Source organism: Dysidea avara, chromosome 2 (assembly GCF_963678975.1).
Source record: "Dysidea avara chromosome 2, odDysAvar1.4, whole genome shotgun sequence".
Lineage (NCBI taxonomy): Eukaryota > Metazoa > Porifera > Demospongiae > Dictyoceratida > Dysideidae > Dysidea > Dysidea avara.
Genome location: NC_089273.1, coordinates 13856265 through 13875891, shown reverse-complemented (window position 1 = coordinate 13875891; position 19627 = coordinate 13856265). Strand labels below are relative to the sequence as shown.

At 38.8% G+C, this 19627-nt stretch overlaps 1 protein-coding gene across 1 annotated transcript in view; it reads left to right on the top strand.

The window, feature by feature from the left end:
* Nucleotides 1–19627, top strand: part of LOC136246666 (uncharacterized) — a 50062-nt gene that overhangs the window by 18840 nt on the left and 11595 nt on the right. The window contains exons 6-7 of the mRNA XM_066038201.1: nucleotides 2298–2489; nucleotides 16596–16661. Of these exons, the coding sequence (XP_065894273.1) occupies nucleotides 2298–2489; nucleotides 16596–16661 (258 nt within the window). The remainder of the gene's footprint in view (nucleotides 1–2297; nucleotides 2490–16595; nucleotides 16662–19627) is intronic.

Here is a 19627-nt window from a genome sequence, read left to right as displayed (position 1 = left end):
CAATAGAACAGATGTGTATTATGTTAAGCTAGCTTCTCACTATATGTAACTTAGTCTGGAAAAATTGGTCTTATAGCGTGTTTAAAAGTATTGAGAAATGCTGGTTTAAAGTATTTAGTGTGTTGTAGCCCACCAATAGTTGAAGCAAATATTCACACATTTTACACAAATTGCTTATCTTCCAGGGCATCCACTGTACAAGTAGTTATCACTTACGTTTCCTACCATTTTAGATAGTTGTTGAACCAAGGGGTGGGTGGCAGGGGCCAGAGAAAGGCAAGAGGCTGTTTATAAAAATCTTAAAGAAGATGAATTAGGCCAAGTTATGGGCCATTGATGTCTCAAAACTGGCTAAATTTTACAGCACAGGTGTTTATTCAACACCACAGTGCTGTACAGCTACATACAGCCATCCCCAGGCTGACCAGAAGGCCCCAGACCGCATGTATAGACCACTACTAAAAGCAGCCACCAAAAGCAGATCACTCAAGTCTAGCTGATTATTTGATGGTTTGTTCATGTGGCTTTGTGTTCTTAGTGAAAAATTAAACCTGCTGTCATGGGTGATGATAAGACCATTTTCCCCAGATTTAGTAACAAACAACTGTGTCACTTGAGATCATGTGATCCACCCAATAATACAAAAAAAAAGCAGTGAACTTGCTGCTGTGCCCATTCTAAGTGAATAGCACTGCTTCTGGACATGTTTCATGACTGAAATTGGTAGGTCAGTTGTTCTGGAGTACCTGGCCATAAATCTGTAGTTGTATGTGACCTAGTCTGGGAAAACTAGTCTGATCACCTAAATAAAAGTATTGAGAAATATTGGTTTTAAGTATTAATGCGTTGTAGCTCGTCAATGGTTGAAGCTATGTGTGCCAACATTTTCACACATTTTATATACATTTTGTACATTACAGAGTATAAGTAGCCAACAGCTAAGTGTCTGCCATTTTAGATGGTTTTTAGATAGTTTTTAAACGAGGGTTGACTGTATCAGGAAAGCTCCAAAAGGAGTGAGTGGCAGGGGCTGGAGGAGAGCAAGAGACTATTTTTAAAAATTAAGATGGAAGGTGTAGGGATGAATTAGGCCAAGTTATAGACTATTCAAGGCTCAAAACTAGCTAACATGAAAGGAAAGTTACAGCACAGGCCTTTATTCAAACCACAGAGCTGTATGGTCACATACAGCTATCCCCAGGCCGACCAGAGCTCCATTAAGGCCCCAGATCACACCAGTAAAAGCAGACCTCTCAAGTCTAGCTGATTTTGATGGTGTAGTTTGATAGTTTATTCATATGGCTTCCTTTCTTGGGGAAAATCTAATCTGCTGTCATGAGTGATAAGACTGATTTTCCCAGATCCAGTCACAAATATGGTTAGAGCAAATTAAGATCAAAATACTCTAATAGAACAGTCACTTTAAGGTGAAATTGGACATAGCTTTTCACTTAGAAGTAGTCAAATAAGAAAGATTAATGCTGAGTAAATAGATTATTCTTGAGCAAAATATGGAGCATAATAGGTGAAGAATAAAATAATTGCTGGAAAGCAAAATAGGTAGAAAAAAAGCAAAATAGACTACGTAGTCCTGCGATTGAGGTCTGTAGTCTAATCATGGTTTTCCTCTATTTTGAAGTCTATCTCTCACCAACCCCTCTGCTCCTTTGTGAGCACTCATGATACTACTTCATTTGTCCAACTGCTCAGATTTTCTATCCTATTTGGTGGGAAACTCTACAAACAGCTACAAGATACTGGAAGTTGTGGTAATAATTAATTGGTGTATTTCTTGTGTAAATTTCATACGCATACTTAAACCCTTGACGATTTATAATGGCTTGAATTCTATGAAATACTTTATCTTGAAACTTCTAATATGCAATTAGGATATTTTTTTCAAATGCAGTGACAAGTGAGCATTGAATGTAGTTCACTACAGCCACTGACATGCTAAAAGCAACGAACTTATCCTTTAATGACCACAAAGGTCCTGCTTCCTTTGCCATTTCTAGTACACAAAAAGTGCACCTACTCAAAACTAGAAGAAAATTTTGAATGATGATTTGAGTATAAATTAAGTATTTACCAGCATATCTATTCAGCTCAAAATTGTTCTAGAAAAGAATAACAAATTAAGACAATGTACAATGTAGAGTGTGCAATATTTTTAATTTTCTCTTAGAGACAAGTTCTTTGTAGTTTGCCATCAGTATTGTAGCTATTGTTTATAAGAAAGTGGCAAGCATAAGTTTGTTTATTTACTTTATATACTGCAGTATTTCCTACCATTATAGAATCTTTGGAAGCTCTCTGTTCACTACCAGCCACTACAACTACTCTTAATCCATCACTACCTAATAATAGTACCAATGCATCATCTGGATCACAACATCCTACAACACTACATCCGACATCAAATGATTCATCAGTGATGGTCGGGTCATCCTCAGTAGGAAACATACCAAGGCCATTGCAATCTACACAAGGTTTGTGCTTAGTTGTGTACAGCAAACTTACTGTTCATAACAAAGGTACATGCTTCCAAGTATTTGTATAGGCAAAAGGAATATAATTGTAAAAGTAATCCAATCAAGAACAGCCAAGTTGTAAAAAAGGGTGCGGCCTCCAAGAAAGCCAGGGTGAAAAAAGATGTGAAATCCAAGGTGGCAGCCTAAAAATGTTGTGATGGTAGGTTAATGGCAAGAAAAATAATAATGACAATTCAGGTGAATTTGTGTTGCCTCCTCCAAGTTTCACTAGGATTCAACACCAAATTCACCAGAATTTTTGTTATTAAATTTTTACCATTAACCTACCACCACCTTGGATTTCACATCTTTTTTCACCCTGGCTATTTTTTGGAGACCATTCACTTTTTTAAAAGATTGATTACATATCACTTCTTTTTGTATTTTCATACCTAAAGCCAGCTTTTGGTATTTCTTTTAACTTGTCTTTTGTCTTTACTACATGAATTAAGAATATGAGGGAGCAGATATTTAATGATTTGTTTAGCATTTAGGCAATATTATTTAGTAATTTACTATTGATCATAAAAATTAAATCACCATATCTATACAGGCTGAACTGTTTGCAGCTTATTACTCTACAGGGAAATGTGTATGTAGCTGAAATTTCTACAGGGAGACTTGTAATATGTGACCGGGCCTGCGATAATAGGGCATGTGGGCACATGATTTTTGCCTAATTTTTCACACTTTCGTCACTCATAACTTTTTGTACCATTATGCTATGGTATTGCAATTTTCAGCTCGTAGTCAGTATTTAATTGGCATCATGATGCAAGTTACAGAATGCAAAAATACTATTCCAGCACTGCGATATGATCTGAAGAGTGATGGGGTGTAGTTTGTGCCCACATGCCCTGTTTTCGCAGGCCCGGTCACATATAGCTGTACTGTTAGACTGCATGGCGAATGGTTTATAATTGAACTCTCCACTGTGTGACTTTAACCTAACTAAACTCTCTACAGAAAGAATTGTGACATAGCTGAGCTTTCTACAGGATGCTTGTAGGTGAACTCTTTACAGGGTGGCTTGAAATGTTGTTGAACTCTCTTTGACTTATTTATAGTTGCTTTCTCTGCAGGGTAACTTGTTTCTAGCTGATCTCTCTACAGGGTGACTTGTTTCTAGCTTAACTCTCTTCTGGTGACTTGAAATGAAGTTGAACTCTCTATTGGTCACTTGTTTCTAGCTGATCTCTCTATAGGATGACTTGAAATATTCTAGCTGATTTTTCTGCAGTGTTGCTTGTTTCTAGCTGATCTTTCTACAAGGTGACTTGTTTCTATCTGATCACTCTACAAAGTTTGTTTCTACCTGCAAAAGATGTGATATCAAAAGCTGGTGGCCAAGAATAACTGCAGTGATATTAATGAACATAATTCTATTGTTTATTTATATTATATATTTTATATATTATGTAATATATAAAGGAGGTGTATTGCACTTACATACACCCTGACTCCGAAGTCAGAGGAATTTTACTGTTGATAAATGCCTCGGCTTCGAAGTCAGAGGAAGTTTACTGTTGATAAGTGCAATACACTGAAGTGAGCAATGGTTCATATGATATATAACATGTTTCTAAACTAATCCGCACTACATTACTTACTAACAACTCATATGCACACAAACCAACTTAAAGTATATACTTACACTTAAATTGCCATAGTTTGGCATAGTAGACACGCTGGAAACGTTCCTCTCACAATTCAGCTCTCACAATGAAGAATCAAATTGATTGTGGGACTTAGTAAACATATCTCTGTATATCACCAGGACTTGTCCGTTCATATCAACAAACGTAGGAGCAACGTTACTTGCTGCCACCCATCATCAAAGTTGCTAGGTATGGATATAAAATGAATCCAGTGGTTGGACTCTTACTGGATGGGGTGATTGATTGCCTAGCATGACAGAGGCTATTAGCCTGAGTCATCTGGGTAAATAGTCATGCTAGCATGGGTGCCATTTGCTCACCCACGTCAGGCTATCAGCCCGTAATCGTGACACAGTAATGTGTCATGTGACATCACAGGTGATATATATACACTCACCTGTGGGTTGGGATGTATATGCCCTATATGCAACCATCGGCGCCTTTGAAGTTTCATGTGATCATGGTATATATATCTAATCAAAAACAGCCAAGCTGTAAAAAAAGGTGCAGCCCCCAAAAAGGCCATGGTGAAAAAAAACATGTGAAATTCAAGGTGGCGGCCAAGAAATGGCTGTGATGGTAGGTTAATGGTAAAAATTTTAATAATGACAATTCAGGTGAATTTGTGCCGCTTGGTCTTGGCACCAAATTCACCTGAATTGTCGTTATTAAAATTTAAGGGTTCAGCTAGAAAAAGTCACTTTATAGAGAGTTCAGCTACAAAGAAACCGCCATGTAGAGAGTTCAGCCTCAAACAAATTACCGTGTAGAGAATTCAACAACAAACAAATCGCCCTGTAGGGGGATCAGCTAGAAGAAGTTACCTTGTAGAGAGTTAGCTGAAGTCACCTCGTAGCTGAACTCTCTACATGATGCTTTCTTTGTAGCTGAACTCTCTACAAGGTGACTTCTTCTAGCTGAACTCTCTACAGGGTGATTTCTTTGTAGCTGAACTCTCCACATGATGGTTTCTTTGTAGCTGCACTCTCTACAAGGTGACCTCTTCTAGCTGATCTCTCTACAGGGTGATTTGTTTGCAGCTAAACTCTCTACATGGTTATTTCTTTATAGCTGAACTCTCTACATGATGGTTTCTTTGTAGCTGAACTCTCTACAAGGTGACTTCTTCTAGCTGAACTCTCTACAGGTGATTTGTTTGCAGCTAAACTCTCTACATGGTGCTTTCTTTGTAGCTGAACTCCCTACATGATGGTTTCTTTGTAGCTGAACTCTCTACAAGGTAACTTCTTCTAGCTGATCCCTCTACAGGGCGATTTGTTTGTTGTTGAATTCTCTACACTGTAATTTGTTTGAGGCTGAACTCTCTACATGGCGGTTTCTTTGTAGCTGAACTCTCTACAAGGTGACTTTTTCTAGCTGAACCCTATACAGAGTGACTTGTTTGCAGCTAAACTCTCTACATGATGGTTTCTTTGTAGCTGAACTCTCTATAAGGTGACCTCTTCTAGCTGAACTCTTTACATTGTGTCTAGTTTCTAGCTGATCTCTCTACAGGGTGATTTGTTTGCAGCTTAAATCTCTAAAGGGTGATTTGCGTGTAGCTGAACTCCTTATATTGTGTCTAGCTTCTAGCTGATCTCCACCGGGTGATTTGTTTGTAGGTGATCTCTCTACAAGTTGATTTGTGTGTAGCTGATCTCTCTGCAGGTTGATTTGTTTGTAACTGATCTCTCTACAGGGCAATTTGTTTGTAGCTGAACTCTCTATAAGGTGATTTGATCTCTTTGCAGGTTGATTTGTTTGTAGCTGAACTCTCTAAAGGGTGATTTGCTTGTAGCTGAACTCCTTACATTGTGTCTAGTTTCTAGCTGATCTCTCTACAGGGTGATTTGTTTGTAGCTGATCTCTCTGCAGGTTGATTTGTTTGTAGCTGAAGTCTCTACAGGGTGATTTGTTTCTATCTGATCTCTCTACATGGTGATTTTTTGTAGCTGATCTCTCTGCAAGTTGATTTGTTTGTAGTCAATCTCTCTACAGGGTAATCTGTTTGTAGCTGAACTGTATATAAGGTTATTTGTTTGTGGCTGATCTCTCTGCAGGTTGATTTCTTTGTAGCTGAAGTCTCTACAGGGTGATTTGTTTCTAGCTGATCTCTCTACATGGTGATTTTTTGTAGTTGACCTCTCTTCAGGGTGATTTATTTCTAGCTGATCGCTCTACAGGTTGATTTGTTTGTAGCTGAAATCTCAACAGGGTGTATTGCTTATAGCTGAACTCCTTACATTGTGTCTAGTTTCTAGATGATCTCTCTACAGGGTGATTTGTTCGTAGTTGATCTCTCTGCACATTGATTTGTTTGTAGCTGAACTCTCTACAGGGTGGTTTGTTTCTAGCTGATCTCTCTGCAGGTTGATTTGTTTCTAGCTTATCTCTCTACTGGTTGATTTGTGTGTAACTGATCTGTCTACAAGCTGATTTGTTTGTAGCTGATCTCTCTGCAGGTTGATTTGTTTCTAGCTGATCTCTCTACAAGTTGATTTGTTTGTTGCTGATCACTCTAATGATTGATTTGTTTGTAGCTGAACTCTCTGAAAAGTGTTTTGTTTGTAGCTGATCTCTCTTCAGGGTGATTTGTTTCTAGCTTATCTCTCTACAGGTTGATTTGTGTGTAACTGATCTCTCTACAAGCTGATTTGTTTGTAGCTGATCTCTCTGCAGGTTGATTTGTTTCTAGCTGATCTCTCTACAAGTTGATTTGTTTGTTGCTGATCACTCTAATGATTGATTTGTTTGTAGCTGAACTCTCTGCAAAGTGTTTTGTTTGTAGCTGATCTCTCTACAGGGTAATTTGTTTGTAGCTGAACTCTCTACAGGGTGATTTGTTTCTAGCTGATCTCTGTACAAGTTGATTTGTGTATAGCTGATCTCTCTGCAAGTTGATTTGTTTGTAGTTGATCTCTCTACAGGGTAATTTGTTTGTAGCTGAACTGTCTATAAGGTGATTTGTTTGTAGCTGATCTCTCTTCAGGTTGATTTGTTTCTAGCTTATCTCTCTACAGGTTGATTTGTGTGTAACTGATCTCTCTACAAGCTGATTTGTTTGTAGCTGATCTCTCTGCAGGTTGATTTGTTTGTAGCTGAACTCTCTGCAAAGTGTTTTGTTTGTAGCTGATCTCTCTACAGGGTAATTTGTTTGTAGCTGAACTTTCTACAGGGTGATTTGTTTCTAGCTTATCTCTCTACAGGTTGATTTGTGTGTAACTGATCTCTCTACAAGCTGATTTGTTTGTAGCTGATCTCTCTGCAGGTTGATTTGTTTCTAGCTGATCTCTCTACAAGTTGATTTGTTTGTTGCTGATCACTCTAATGATTGATTTGTTTGTAGCTGAACTCTCTGCAAAGTGTTTTGTTTGTAGCTGATCTCTCTACAGGGTAATTTGTTTGTAGCTGAACTCTCTACAGGGTGATTTGTTTCTAGCTGATCTCTGTACAAGTTGATTTGTGTATAGCTGATCTCTCTGCAAGTTGATTTGTTTGTAGTTGATCTCTCTACAGGGTAATTTGTTTGTAGCTGAACTGTCTATAAGGTGATTTGTTTGTAGCTGATCTCTCTTCAGGTTGATTTGTTTCTAGCTTATCTCTCTACAGGTTGATTTGTGTGTAACTGATCTCTCTACAAGCTGATTTGTTTGTAGCTGATCTCTCTGCAGGTTGATTTGTTTGTAGCTGAACTCTCTGCAAAGTGTTTTGTTTGTAGCTGATCTCTCTACAGGGTAATTTGTTTGTAGCTGAACTTTCTACAGGGTGATTTGTTTCTAGCTGATCTCTGTACAAGTTGATTTGTGTGTAGCTGATCTCTCTGCAAGTTGATTTGTTTGTAGTCGATCTCTCTACAGGGTAATTTGTTTGTAGCTGAACTGTCTATAAGGTGATTTGTTTGTAGCTGATCTCTCTGCAGATTGATTTGTTTCTAGTTTATTATTTTATTATTATTAGCACTTTAGAGTGACCTGCACTGAAGGTCTGACAGCAACATGTGCTGCAGCGTTAGGATTACCTAACCTAATTGCAAGGACTTAGACTTAGTGGCTTACAGCTGAAAAGGTGTAACAGAAAAGGGGCCAAAGTAAGGAAAAAAATCCCTCCAACCCCAGGATTCGAACTGCAGGTCATCTCTCTACAGGTTGATTTGTGTGTAACTGATCTCTCTATAAGCTGATTTGGTTGTAGCTGATCTCTCTGCAGGTTGATTTGTTTCTAGCTGATCTCTCTACAAGTTGATTTGTTTGTTGCTGATCACTCTAATGATTGATTTGTTTGTAGCTGAACTCTCTGAAAAGTGTTTTGTTTGTAGCTGATCTCTCTTCAGGGTGATTTGTTTCTAGCTTATCTCTCTACAGGTTGATTTGTGTGTAACTGATCTCTCTACAAGCTGATTTGTTTGTAGCTGATCTCTCTGCAGGTTGATTTGTTTCTAGCTGATCTCTCTACAAGTTGATTTGTTTGTTGCTGATCACTCTAATGATTGATTTGTTTGTAGCTGAACTCTCTGCAAAGTGTTTTGTTTGTAGCTGATCTCTCTACAGGGTAATTTGTTTGTAGCTGAACTCTCTACAGGGTGATTTGTTTCTAGCTGATCTCTGTACAAGTTGATTTGTGTATAGCTGATCTCTCTGCAAGTTGATTTGTTTGTAGTTGATCTCTCTACAGGGTAATTTGTTTGTAGCTGAACTGTCTATAAGGTGATTTGTTTGTAGCTGATCTCTCTTCAGGTTGATTTGTTTCTAGCTTATCTCTCTACAGGTTGATTTGTGTGTAACTGATCTCTCTACAAGCTGATTTGTTTGTAGCTGATCTCTCTGCAGGTTGATTTGTTTGTAGCTGAACTCTCTGCAAAGTGTTTTGTTTGTAGCTGATCTCTCTACAGGGTAATTTGTTTGTAGCTGAACTTTCTACAGGGTGATTTGTTTCTAGCTGATCTCTGTACAAGTTGATTTGTGTGTAGCTGATCTCTCTGCAAGTTGATTTGTTTGTAGTCGATCTCTCTACAGGGTAATTTGTTTGTAGCTGAACTGTCTATAAGGTGATTTGTTTGTAGCTGATCTCTCTGCAGGTTGATTTGTTTCTAGTTTATCATTTTATTATTATTAGCACTTTAGAGTGACCTGCACTGAAGGTCTGACAGCAACATGTGCTGCAGCGTTAGGATTACCTAACCTAATTGCAAGGACTTAGACTTAGTGGCTTACAGCTGAAAAGGTGTAACAGAAAAGGGGCGAAAGTAAGGAAAAAAATCCCTCCAACCCCAGGATTCGAACTGCAGGTCATCTCTCTACAGGTTGATTTGTGTGTAACTGATCTCTCTATAAGCCGATTTGTTTGTAGCTGATCTCTCTGCAGGTTGATTTGTTTCTAGTTTATTATTTTATTATTATTAGCACTTTAGAGTGACCTGCACTGAAGGTCTGACAGCAACATGTGCTGCAGCGTTAGGATTACCTAACCTAATTGCAAGGACTTAGACTTAGTGGCTTACAGCTGAAAAGGTGTAACAGAAAAGGGGCCAAAGTAAGGAAAAAAATCCCTCCAACCCCAGGATTCGAACTGCAGGTCATCTCTCTACAGGTTGATTTGTGTGTAACTGATCTCTCTATAAGCTGATTTGTTTGTAGCTGATCTCTCTGCAGGTTGATTTGTTTCTAGCTGATCTCTCTACAAGTTGATTTGTTTGTTGCTGATCACTCTAAAGGTTGATTTGTTTGTAGCTGAACTCTCTGCAAAGTGTTTTGTTTGTAGCTGATCTCTCTACAGGGTAATTTGTTTGTAGCTGAACTCTCTGCACAGTGACTTGTGTGTAGCTGAATTCTCTAGAGAGTGATTTAATTGTTGGTGAACTCTCTACAGGGTGCATGACTTGTTTACAGCTGAACTCTCTTCAGTGTAACTTGTAATGTTCTGAATCTCTACAGTGATATAATTGTAGCTTAACTCTCCACAGGGTGACTTGCTTCTTGCTGAACTGTCTATAAGATTAACTGTTTGCAGCTGAAGTCCCTACAGAGTAACTTGTAATGTAATAGAATTCTATAATGGAGTAAATATATTAGCCGAATGCTCTATTAGGGTGACTGTTCTATTAGAGTATCTCGATCTCGCATTTGCTACAAGGAGTTGGCTTTCGAATCATAACTCAGTGGTTTGTAATCCAATTCTTCTATACTACTGCAAGGACTTTCTATGAAGATTATTCTAGCTATACACCGATTTTCAGCTCATTACTATTAGCGGTTTGCTTAGTAGGCGTAAAAACTAACACTTTTTTATTACTAAAAATCGATCGCGTAATTGTGACACAGGTTGGATTTTGTGTCATATCTCCGTGGTCTTAATCTCGATTCCTTTCAAACCACCAAAAGGCACTCCTACGATGGTTACTCCATCTGCATAGCAATTTTCAACTCATTCCATGTCGCGGTTTACCCTGTAGGCGTGACAACAAATTGATCTTGTTTTACGCAAATAATCGGTCATAACTCCTGAACCATTCATCGGATTTCCACCAAATTTGATGCTAGGATTCACCTTTGGACTCCCTTTCTGTGTGCCAAGTTTCAAGGCGATCAGAGCACGCGTTTGCGTTTTACATCAATTTTTGAAAGTGTGAGAAAAGACAAAGAAGAAAAAAAACGAAGAAGAAAAAAAACGAAACTTTGGCCGCTCATATCTCGGAAATGGCTTGAGTGATTTCCTTCAAATTTGGAATATAGACTCCCCTAGCTGGCGGGCAACGCTGCAGCAAATTTGGTTTCAATCGGATAAGCTATCACCGAGATACAAAAGTGTGAAAATGACGTTTTCTTTCTTCCTGTAAATATACTTACGGTGGGGCGCGCTAGCTTCTTGGGCCGCACGACACACTACCATGTGTCTTGATATATATATCTTAACTACACAAAAATTGCGCAAAAAACTGCACAAAAATTCACCTAAATTGTCGTTATTAAAATTTTTACCATTAACCTACCATCACAGCCATTTCTTGGCCGCCACCTTGGATTTCACATCTTTTTTCACCTTAGCCTTTCTGAGGGCCGCACTCTTTTTTTACAGCTTGGCTGTTTTGGATTAGATTTCACTTCTTTTTGTATTTGTATACCCCAAAGCCGGCCATAGGCCGGCTTTGGGAATTTTTTAATCTGTCTTTTTTTCTTTTCCACAGGAATAAGAAAAGATGAGGCAGATGTACTTTAAATATTTCTGATTTTATCAGTAACTGTACAAATTATATATGTGACCAGATTTTACAGAACCGAACCAAATCGCACATCAGGCAAAATCAAACTAACACCACTAGTGGATAGCTACACTATCGTACTACAAGTTTTGACCCTCAGCACTACTCAAACTACACGAGGCTGGTTTTAATAGAAGTCTTTTCTGGATGGTGTGGAGTGCCCAAATGGCGGTTTCAGGCCTTGTGAAGGACCTGGCTTGGCAAGAATCAGTGGTTTACTGGTGGACAGCCTTATAATGTTGGCCAGACGTGTTCTCTGTAGATTTTGCTACATATCAGCCACTAAGGAGCCAGCACAGCCCTGTAATCTCGTGTCTGGACTCCAATCGTGGTCTGCCTCCATTTTGAGGCCTATCTTTTGCCCTCCCCGCCACCCCCCAGCCTCCACCCCTTTGTGAGCACTCGTGATACTACTCCGCTCGTCCAACTGCTCAGATGTTCTTATCTTATTTGGCGGGAAACTGTACAAGCAGCTACAAGTACTGGAAGTGGCCTGAAAGGTAACAGATTGATGCATCTTTTGTGTAGATTTCATACGCGTGCTTGCTATCCTTGGAGAGTTATGCTGGCTTCAATTCTTTAAAACCGTTTATCTCGAAACTTCTAATGTGCGATTTGGATCGTTTTTCCAAAATCCAGTCACATATATAATACATATATTTATTACAGAACTCTCCATGGTGGTTTCTTTGTAACTGAACACTCTACAAAGTGACTTCTTCTTGCTGCTCTCTCAGCAGGGTGAATTGTTTGTAGCTGAACAATCTACAAGATAAGTTCCTCTAGCTGATCTCTCTACAGAGTGGTTGGTTTGTAGCTAAATTCTGTGCAGGTGATTTGTTTGCAGCTGAGCTCTTTACAGAATGGTTTCTTTGTAGCTGAACTCTCTACAAGGTAACTTCTTCTAACTGACCTTTCTACAGGGCAATTTGTTTGTGGCTGAATTTTCTACAGGGTGATTTCTTTGCATCTGAACTCTCTGCATGGTGGTTTCTTTGTAACTGAACTCTCTACAAGGTAATTTCTTCTAGCTGATCTCTCTACAGGGACATTTGTTTGTAGCTGAACTATCTACATGGTGGTTTCTTTGTAACTGAACTCTCTACAGGTTGACTTCTTTTGGCTGATCTTTCTAGAGGGTGATTTGTTTGTAGCTGAACTCTCTACAGGTGATTTGTTTGCAGCTGAACTCTCTACATGATGGTTTCTTTGTAGCTGAACTCTCTACAAGGTAACTTCTTCTAGCTGATCTTTCTACAGGGAGATTTGTTTGTAGCTGACCTCTCTACAGGGTGATTTTTTTGTAGCTGAACTTTCTACATACAAAGTGACTTGTTCTAGCTGATCTCTCTACAGGATGACTTGTTTCTAGCTGATCTCTCTGCAGGGTGACTTGTTTCTAGCTGAACTCTACCGGGTGATCTGTTTGTAGCTGAACTCTCTACAGGATGATTTGTTTACAGCTGAACTATCTACATGGTGGTTTCTTTGCAGCTGAATTCTCTACAAGGTGACTTCTTCTAGCTGAACTCTCTATAGGGTGATCTTCTCGTAGCTGAACTCTCTGCAGGGTGATTCGTTTGCAGCTGAACTTTCTACATGATGGTTTGTTCATAACTGAACACTCTACAAGGTAACCTCTTCTAGCTGATCTCTTTACAGGATAACTTGTTTCTAGCTGAACTTTCTACATGGTGATTTGTTGGTAGCTAAACTCTCTACAATTCGATTTGTTTGCAGCTGAACTCTCTACATGGTGGTTTCTTTGTAGCTGAACTCTCTACAAGGTAGCTTCTTCTAGCTGAACTCTCTACAGGGTGATCCTTTCGTAGCTGAACTCACTACAGGGTGATTTGTTTGCAGCTGAAGTCTCTACATGATGGTTAGTTTGTAGCTGAACAGTCTACAAGGTAACTTCTTCTAGTTGATTTCTCTACAGGGTGACTTGTTTCTAGCTGATCTCTCTACAGGGTGATTTGTTTGTAACTGAACTCTGTATAGTTTGATTTATTTGCAGCTGAACTTTCTACATGGTTGTTTCTTTGTAGCTGAACTCTCTACAGGGTAACTTCTTCTAGTTGATCTCTCTACAGGATGACTTGTTTCTAGCTGAACTCTCGACAGGATGATCTGTTCATAGCTGAATTCTCTACACGGTGATTTCTTTGTAGCTAAACTCTTTACAAGGTGACACTGTGAAAAAAGAGGGATATAAGATGGTATTTCCAGTGGCTTATTGAATACAAAAAAGCTTGATATAACCTGTAGTATACTAACAGTCTCAAGTAAGGCTTTAGTTAGTGTGTTAAACATACTGAAACCGTATATGTGATGGTATAGTGTGGGCATTATATTAGATAAAAGCTATTTCAGGTATTGTGGTAAATAAACTGAAACCATATATGTAATAGTATAGTATGCATTATACTAAAGTATAACATGAGTATAATACAGGGTTTATATTAAGGCTTATTTGTATTCAATAAGCCACTGGAAATACCATATTATATCCCACCTTTTACACAGTGTGACTTCTTCTAGCTGATCTCTCTATAGGGTGATTTGATTTGTTTGTAGCTGAACTATCTGCAGGGTGATTTGAACTCTCTACAAGGTGATGTTTTCTAGTTGATCTCTCTACTCAGTCTGGATGACTTGTTCCAGCTGAACTCTCTACAGTGTGATCTGTTAGGTTTCTACCTGATCTCTCTATAGAGTTATATCTTGTTTGTATAGCTGAACTCTTTTACATGGTGGTTTATTGATTGGTTGCTGAACTCTCTCTCCACGGTGACTTGTTTGTACTACAGAGTGACTTGTTTGTAGCTGAACTCTCTACAGAGTGACTTACTTGTAGCTGAACATTGCATAAAGTAACTTATTTGTAGCTGATCTAGATGAACTCTCTACTAGGTAGGGAGAAAGGGAGAGAATAAACGTCTTAATGATTAAGACAAAAATATACATTTCAAGCATATAGGGGCCTAGACACAGGGGTACCATGTGCTGATGGATCAGTACAGGAGCCCTGGCAAGACTTACATTAACTAATTAAATTACAATACACCAAAAAAAATCTATAAGTAATACTTAAAGTTTAACTAAGGTGGTCTAAAAGATCCCAGTCTGGGGAGGCTCTAGAATTAAAAATTCTGCAAGAACAGGACACAGCAATGCGAGCTGCCTGCTCAAACAAGGATCTTACGGTTTTCTTTGGCACTTCACAAGCAGTAGCCATTTGAGAAATTGTTTCCGACAAAAAAGTGGCCTAAATAATCAATTTCAATGTAGCTGAACCCTTTACGCAGTGACTTGTTTGTAGCTGAATTCTCTACAGCGTGACTTGTTGTAGCTGAACTCTCTACAAGGTGACTTGTTTATAGTTGAATTCTCTTCAGTGTGACTTATAATGTTCTGAATCTCTACAGCAACATATTTGTAGCTGAACTCTCTACAGGATGACTTGCTTGTAGCTGAATTGTCTATAATATTAACTGTTTGTAGTTGAACTCCCTACAGAATAACTTCCAATGCCATATAAATCTATAATGGAGTAAGTTATAAACGTAGCTGAATGCTTTATTAGGGTGACTGTTCTATAGAGTATCTCGATCTCGCATATGCTATACGTAGTTGGCTTTGGAATCATAACTCAGTGGTTTGTAATCCGATTCTTCTGTACTACTGCAAGGACTTTCTATGATAATTATTCCAGCTACACACCGATTTTCAGCTCACTTTTCTAAGAGGTTTGCCTGGTAGGCGTGGAAACTAATAGATTATATATTCATAAAAATCGATCACGTAATTGTGACATAGGTTGGGTTTTGTGTCATATCTCGATGGCCTTTAACTGGATTCCTTTCAGACCACAAAAAGGCACTCCTACAATAGTTACTCCATCTACATAGCAATGTTTAGCTCATTCCTTCAAGTGGTTTACCCTGTGGGCGTGACAGACCTTCGACCTTATTTTACACAAATAATCAGTCATAACTCCGTGAATGTTCATCGGATTCCTACCAAACTTGGTACTGAGATTCGCCTTAATGAGCCCCTTAAGTGTGCCAAAGTTCAGCCCTATCCAAGCAAGCATTTGTGTTTTATTGCGGATTTTGCAAAGTGTGCGAAAAGAAGAAGAAAAAAAACCAAACTTTGGCCACTCGTATCTAGGAAATGGCTGGGCGATTTCCTTCAAATTTGGTATGTGGACTCCCCTACCTCGCCGGCATTTCTGTAGCAACTTTGGTTTTAATAGGATAAGGAATCACGGAGCTACAAAGGTGTGAAAATCGCGTTTACTTTCTTCCTGTAATATACTCACCAGCGTTGAAACCGGGTTGGGTCATCCGGGTCACATTTTCTCCGGATCATCCGGGTCTGACCCGGTTTACAATTTATCCGGGTCTGACCCGGTTTACAATTTATCCGGGTCTGACCCGGATTGGATCACATGAGAAACGAAATTGTTCATTTGACGACGTGGAAACTTATAAACGCTATCGCGTAGCTCTTTCGTGAGCCACGCCCACTTATCGCATTACCAACATACGCTCAGCCATGCTCATTTGTTAGTAAGTGTAGTATGTAGCACAAAATTGAGGGTATTTATGGTGAGGGGTAGCTATTGTCAGTAGGTGAAGACCTTTTTTTTTTGGTCTTCAACCTACAGCTATCCTGAAGTTGCAATATTTACTCAACACGAATTGAACGCTCAAAATGTAGACTCGTTCGCTCGCTCGAGACTAGCAGAAACACGTCTCGGCTTTAATTAATCCGGTCAATCCGGGTCAAATCCGGGTCTGACCCGGATTGCTATCCGGGTCTGTGGGTCATCCGGGTCAGCAGTAGTGACCCGGTTTCAACGTTGATACTCACGGTGTGGCGCGCCGGCTTCTTGGGCCGCACGCCACACTACCATGTGTCTTGATATGTATATACAGTATATATTTTTTATTTATTCTAAAATTAATCATGTTATCACATTGCAGATTCAATCATTAATGTCATTGCAGTCACTTCTTGGCTGCAATACCTCTCTTTGATATCACATCTTTTCCATACTACTCTTCTTTAGATTGCTGTATTGGCTGTATTGGATTAGATGTAACATACAAAATGTATTCAACAGTTGATTGTTTATGTATACAGGATATGTGTTATCAAGGATGGAATTGCAACAACAACTGGAATATGACTATGAGCGCTTAGAAAAAGGTAAATAATGAACTACCAGGTAAGAATCATGACAATGTATGGTTTACTTATAATTTAAAAAAAAAACACTATAATTGCATCATCTATGTTATTGTATAAATTCATTGCAGCACAGTAATTTCCTTGTAATAACTATCTAATCAAAAACAGCCAAGCTGTAAAAAAAGGTACTGCCCCCAAAAAGGCCATGGTGAAAAAAGATGTGAAATCCAAGGTGGCGGCCAAGAAATGGCTGTGATGGTAGGTTAATGGTTAAATTTTAATAACGACTATTCAGGTGAATTTGTTGCCAAGACCAAGCGGCACAAAATTCACATGAATTGTCATTATTAAAATTTTTACCATTAACCTACTATCACAGCCATTTCTTGGCCGCCACCTTGGATTTCACATCTTTTTTCACCATGGCCTTTTTGGAGGCCACACCTTTTTTTACAGCTTGGCTGTTTTTGATTAGATATCACTTCTTTTGTATTTGTATACTGCAAAGCTGGCCTATGGCTGGGTTTTGGGGCCTTTTTAACCCATGTGTTTTTTTTCTTTACCACAGGAAGAAGAAAAGAACTTAAAGAAGATTTTTAATACTTCAATTATTTTTGATTTTATTAGTAATTATACAAATTATATACATATATTTATTACATGCCCATTATTCCCCACAGGATATTTTTTGCAGCTGATCTCTCTACTAGGTGACTTGAAATGTAGCTGAACTATATACAGGATGGTTTCTTTGTAGCTGAACTCTCTACAAGGTGACCTCTTCTAGCTGGTCTCTCTACAGGGTGATTTGTTTCTAGCTGAACTCTCTACAGGTGATTTGTTTGCAGCTAAACTCTCTACATGGTGGTTTCTTTGTAGCTGAACTCTCTACATGATGGTTTCTTTGTAGCTGAACTCTCTATAAGGTGACTTCGTCTAGCTGAACTCTCTACAGGGTGATTTTTTTAGCTGAACTCTCTACAGTGTGATTTGTTTGCAGCTGAACTCTCTACATGATGGTTTCTTTGTAGCTGAACTCTCTACAAGGTGACTTCTTCCAGCTGATCTCTCTACAGGATGATTTGTTTCTAGCTGAACTCTCTACAGGGTGATTTTTTTAGCTGAACTCTCTACAGGGTGATTTGTTTGCAGCTGAACTCTCTACATGATGGTTTCTTTGTAGCTGAACTCTCTACAAGGTGACTTCTTCCAGCTGATCTCTCTACAGGATGAGTTGTTTCTAGCTGAACTCTCTACAGGTGATTTGTTTGCAGCTAAACTCTCTACATGGTGGTTTCTTTATAGCTGAACTCTCTTTATGATGGTTTTTTTGTAGCTGAACTCTCTACAAGGTAACTTCTTCTCTACAGGGTGATTTGTTGTAGTTGGATTCTCTACAGGGTGGTTTGTGTGAGGCTGAACTCTTTACATGGCGGTTTCTTTGTAGCTGAACTCTCTAAAGGGTGATTTTTTTTTAGCTGAACTCTCTACAGGGTGATTTGTTTGCAGCTGGACTCTCTACATGATGGTTTCTTTGTAGCTGAACTCTCTACAAGGTGACTTCTTCTAGCTGATCTTTCTACAGGGTGAATTGTTTGTAGCTGAACTATCTACAAGGTAACTTCTTCTAGCTGATCTCTCTACAGGGTGATTTGTTTGTAGCTGAACTCTCTACATGATGGTTTCTTTGTAGCTAAACTCTTTACAAGGTGACTTCTTCTAGCTGATCCCTTTACAGGGGGATTTGTTTGTAGCTGAACTCTCTGCAAGTTTTTTATTTGCAGCTGAACTCTTTATGTCGTGGTTTCTTTGTAGCTGAACTCTCTACAAGGTGACCTCTTCTAGCTGATCTCTCTACAGGGTGATTTGTTTCTAGCTGAACTCTCTACAGGTGATTTTTTTGCAGCTAAACACTCTACATGGTGGTTTCTTTGTAGCTGAACTCTCTACATGATGGTTTCTTTGTAGCTGAACTCTTTACAAGGTGACTTCTTCTAGCTGAACTCTCTATGGGGTAATTTCTTTGTAGCTGAACTCTCTACAAGGTAACTTCTTCTAGCTGATCTTTCTACTGCGTGATTTGTTTGCAGCTGAACTCTCTACATGGTGGTTTCTTTGTTGCTGAACTCTCTACAAGGTGAATTCTTCTACCTGATCTCTCTACAGGGTAATTTGTTTGTAACTGAAGTCACTAAAGGGTGATTTGCTTGTAGCTGAACTCCTTGCATTGTGTCTAGTTTCTAGCTGATCTCTCTACAGGGTGATTTGTTTGTAGCTGATCTCTCTACAAGTTGATTTGTGTGTAGCTGATTTCTCTGCAGTTTGATTTATTTGTAGCCGATCTCTCTACAGGGTAATTTGTTTATAGCTGAACTCTCTATAAGTTGATTTGTTTGTAGCTGATCTCTCTGCAGGTTGATTTGTTTTAGCTGAACTCTCTACAGGGTGATTTACTTGTAACTGAACTCCTTACATTGTGTCTAGTTTCTAGTTGATCTCTCTACAGGGTGATTTGCTTGTAGCTGATCTCTCTACAAGTTGATTTGTTTTAGCTGATCTTTCTACAGGTTGATTTGTTTGTAGCTGATCTCTCTACAGGGTAATTTGTTTGTAGCTGAACTTTCTATAAGGTGATTTGTTTGTAGCTGATCTCTCTGCAGGTTGATTTGTTTTAGCTGAACTCTCTAAAGGGTGATTTGCTTGTAACTGAACTCCTTACATTGTGTCTAGTTTCTAGCTGATGTCTCTACAGGGTGATTTTTTGTAGCTGAACTTTCTATAGGGTTATTTGTTTCTAGCATTTGTGTGTAACTGATCTCTCTACAAGCTGATTTGTTTGTAGCTGATCTCTCTGCAGGTTGCTCAGATTCCTGCAAGGTCAGCATTTTAAAATATTAAAGTGACAGCTAAAAATAACAAATTTCTAATACATCAAGTTTAATTTTGACATAAAAGTTTGATAAATGGACTCAACAAATTCTCTG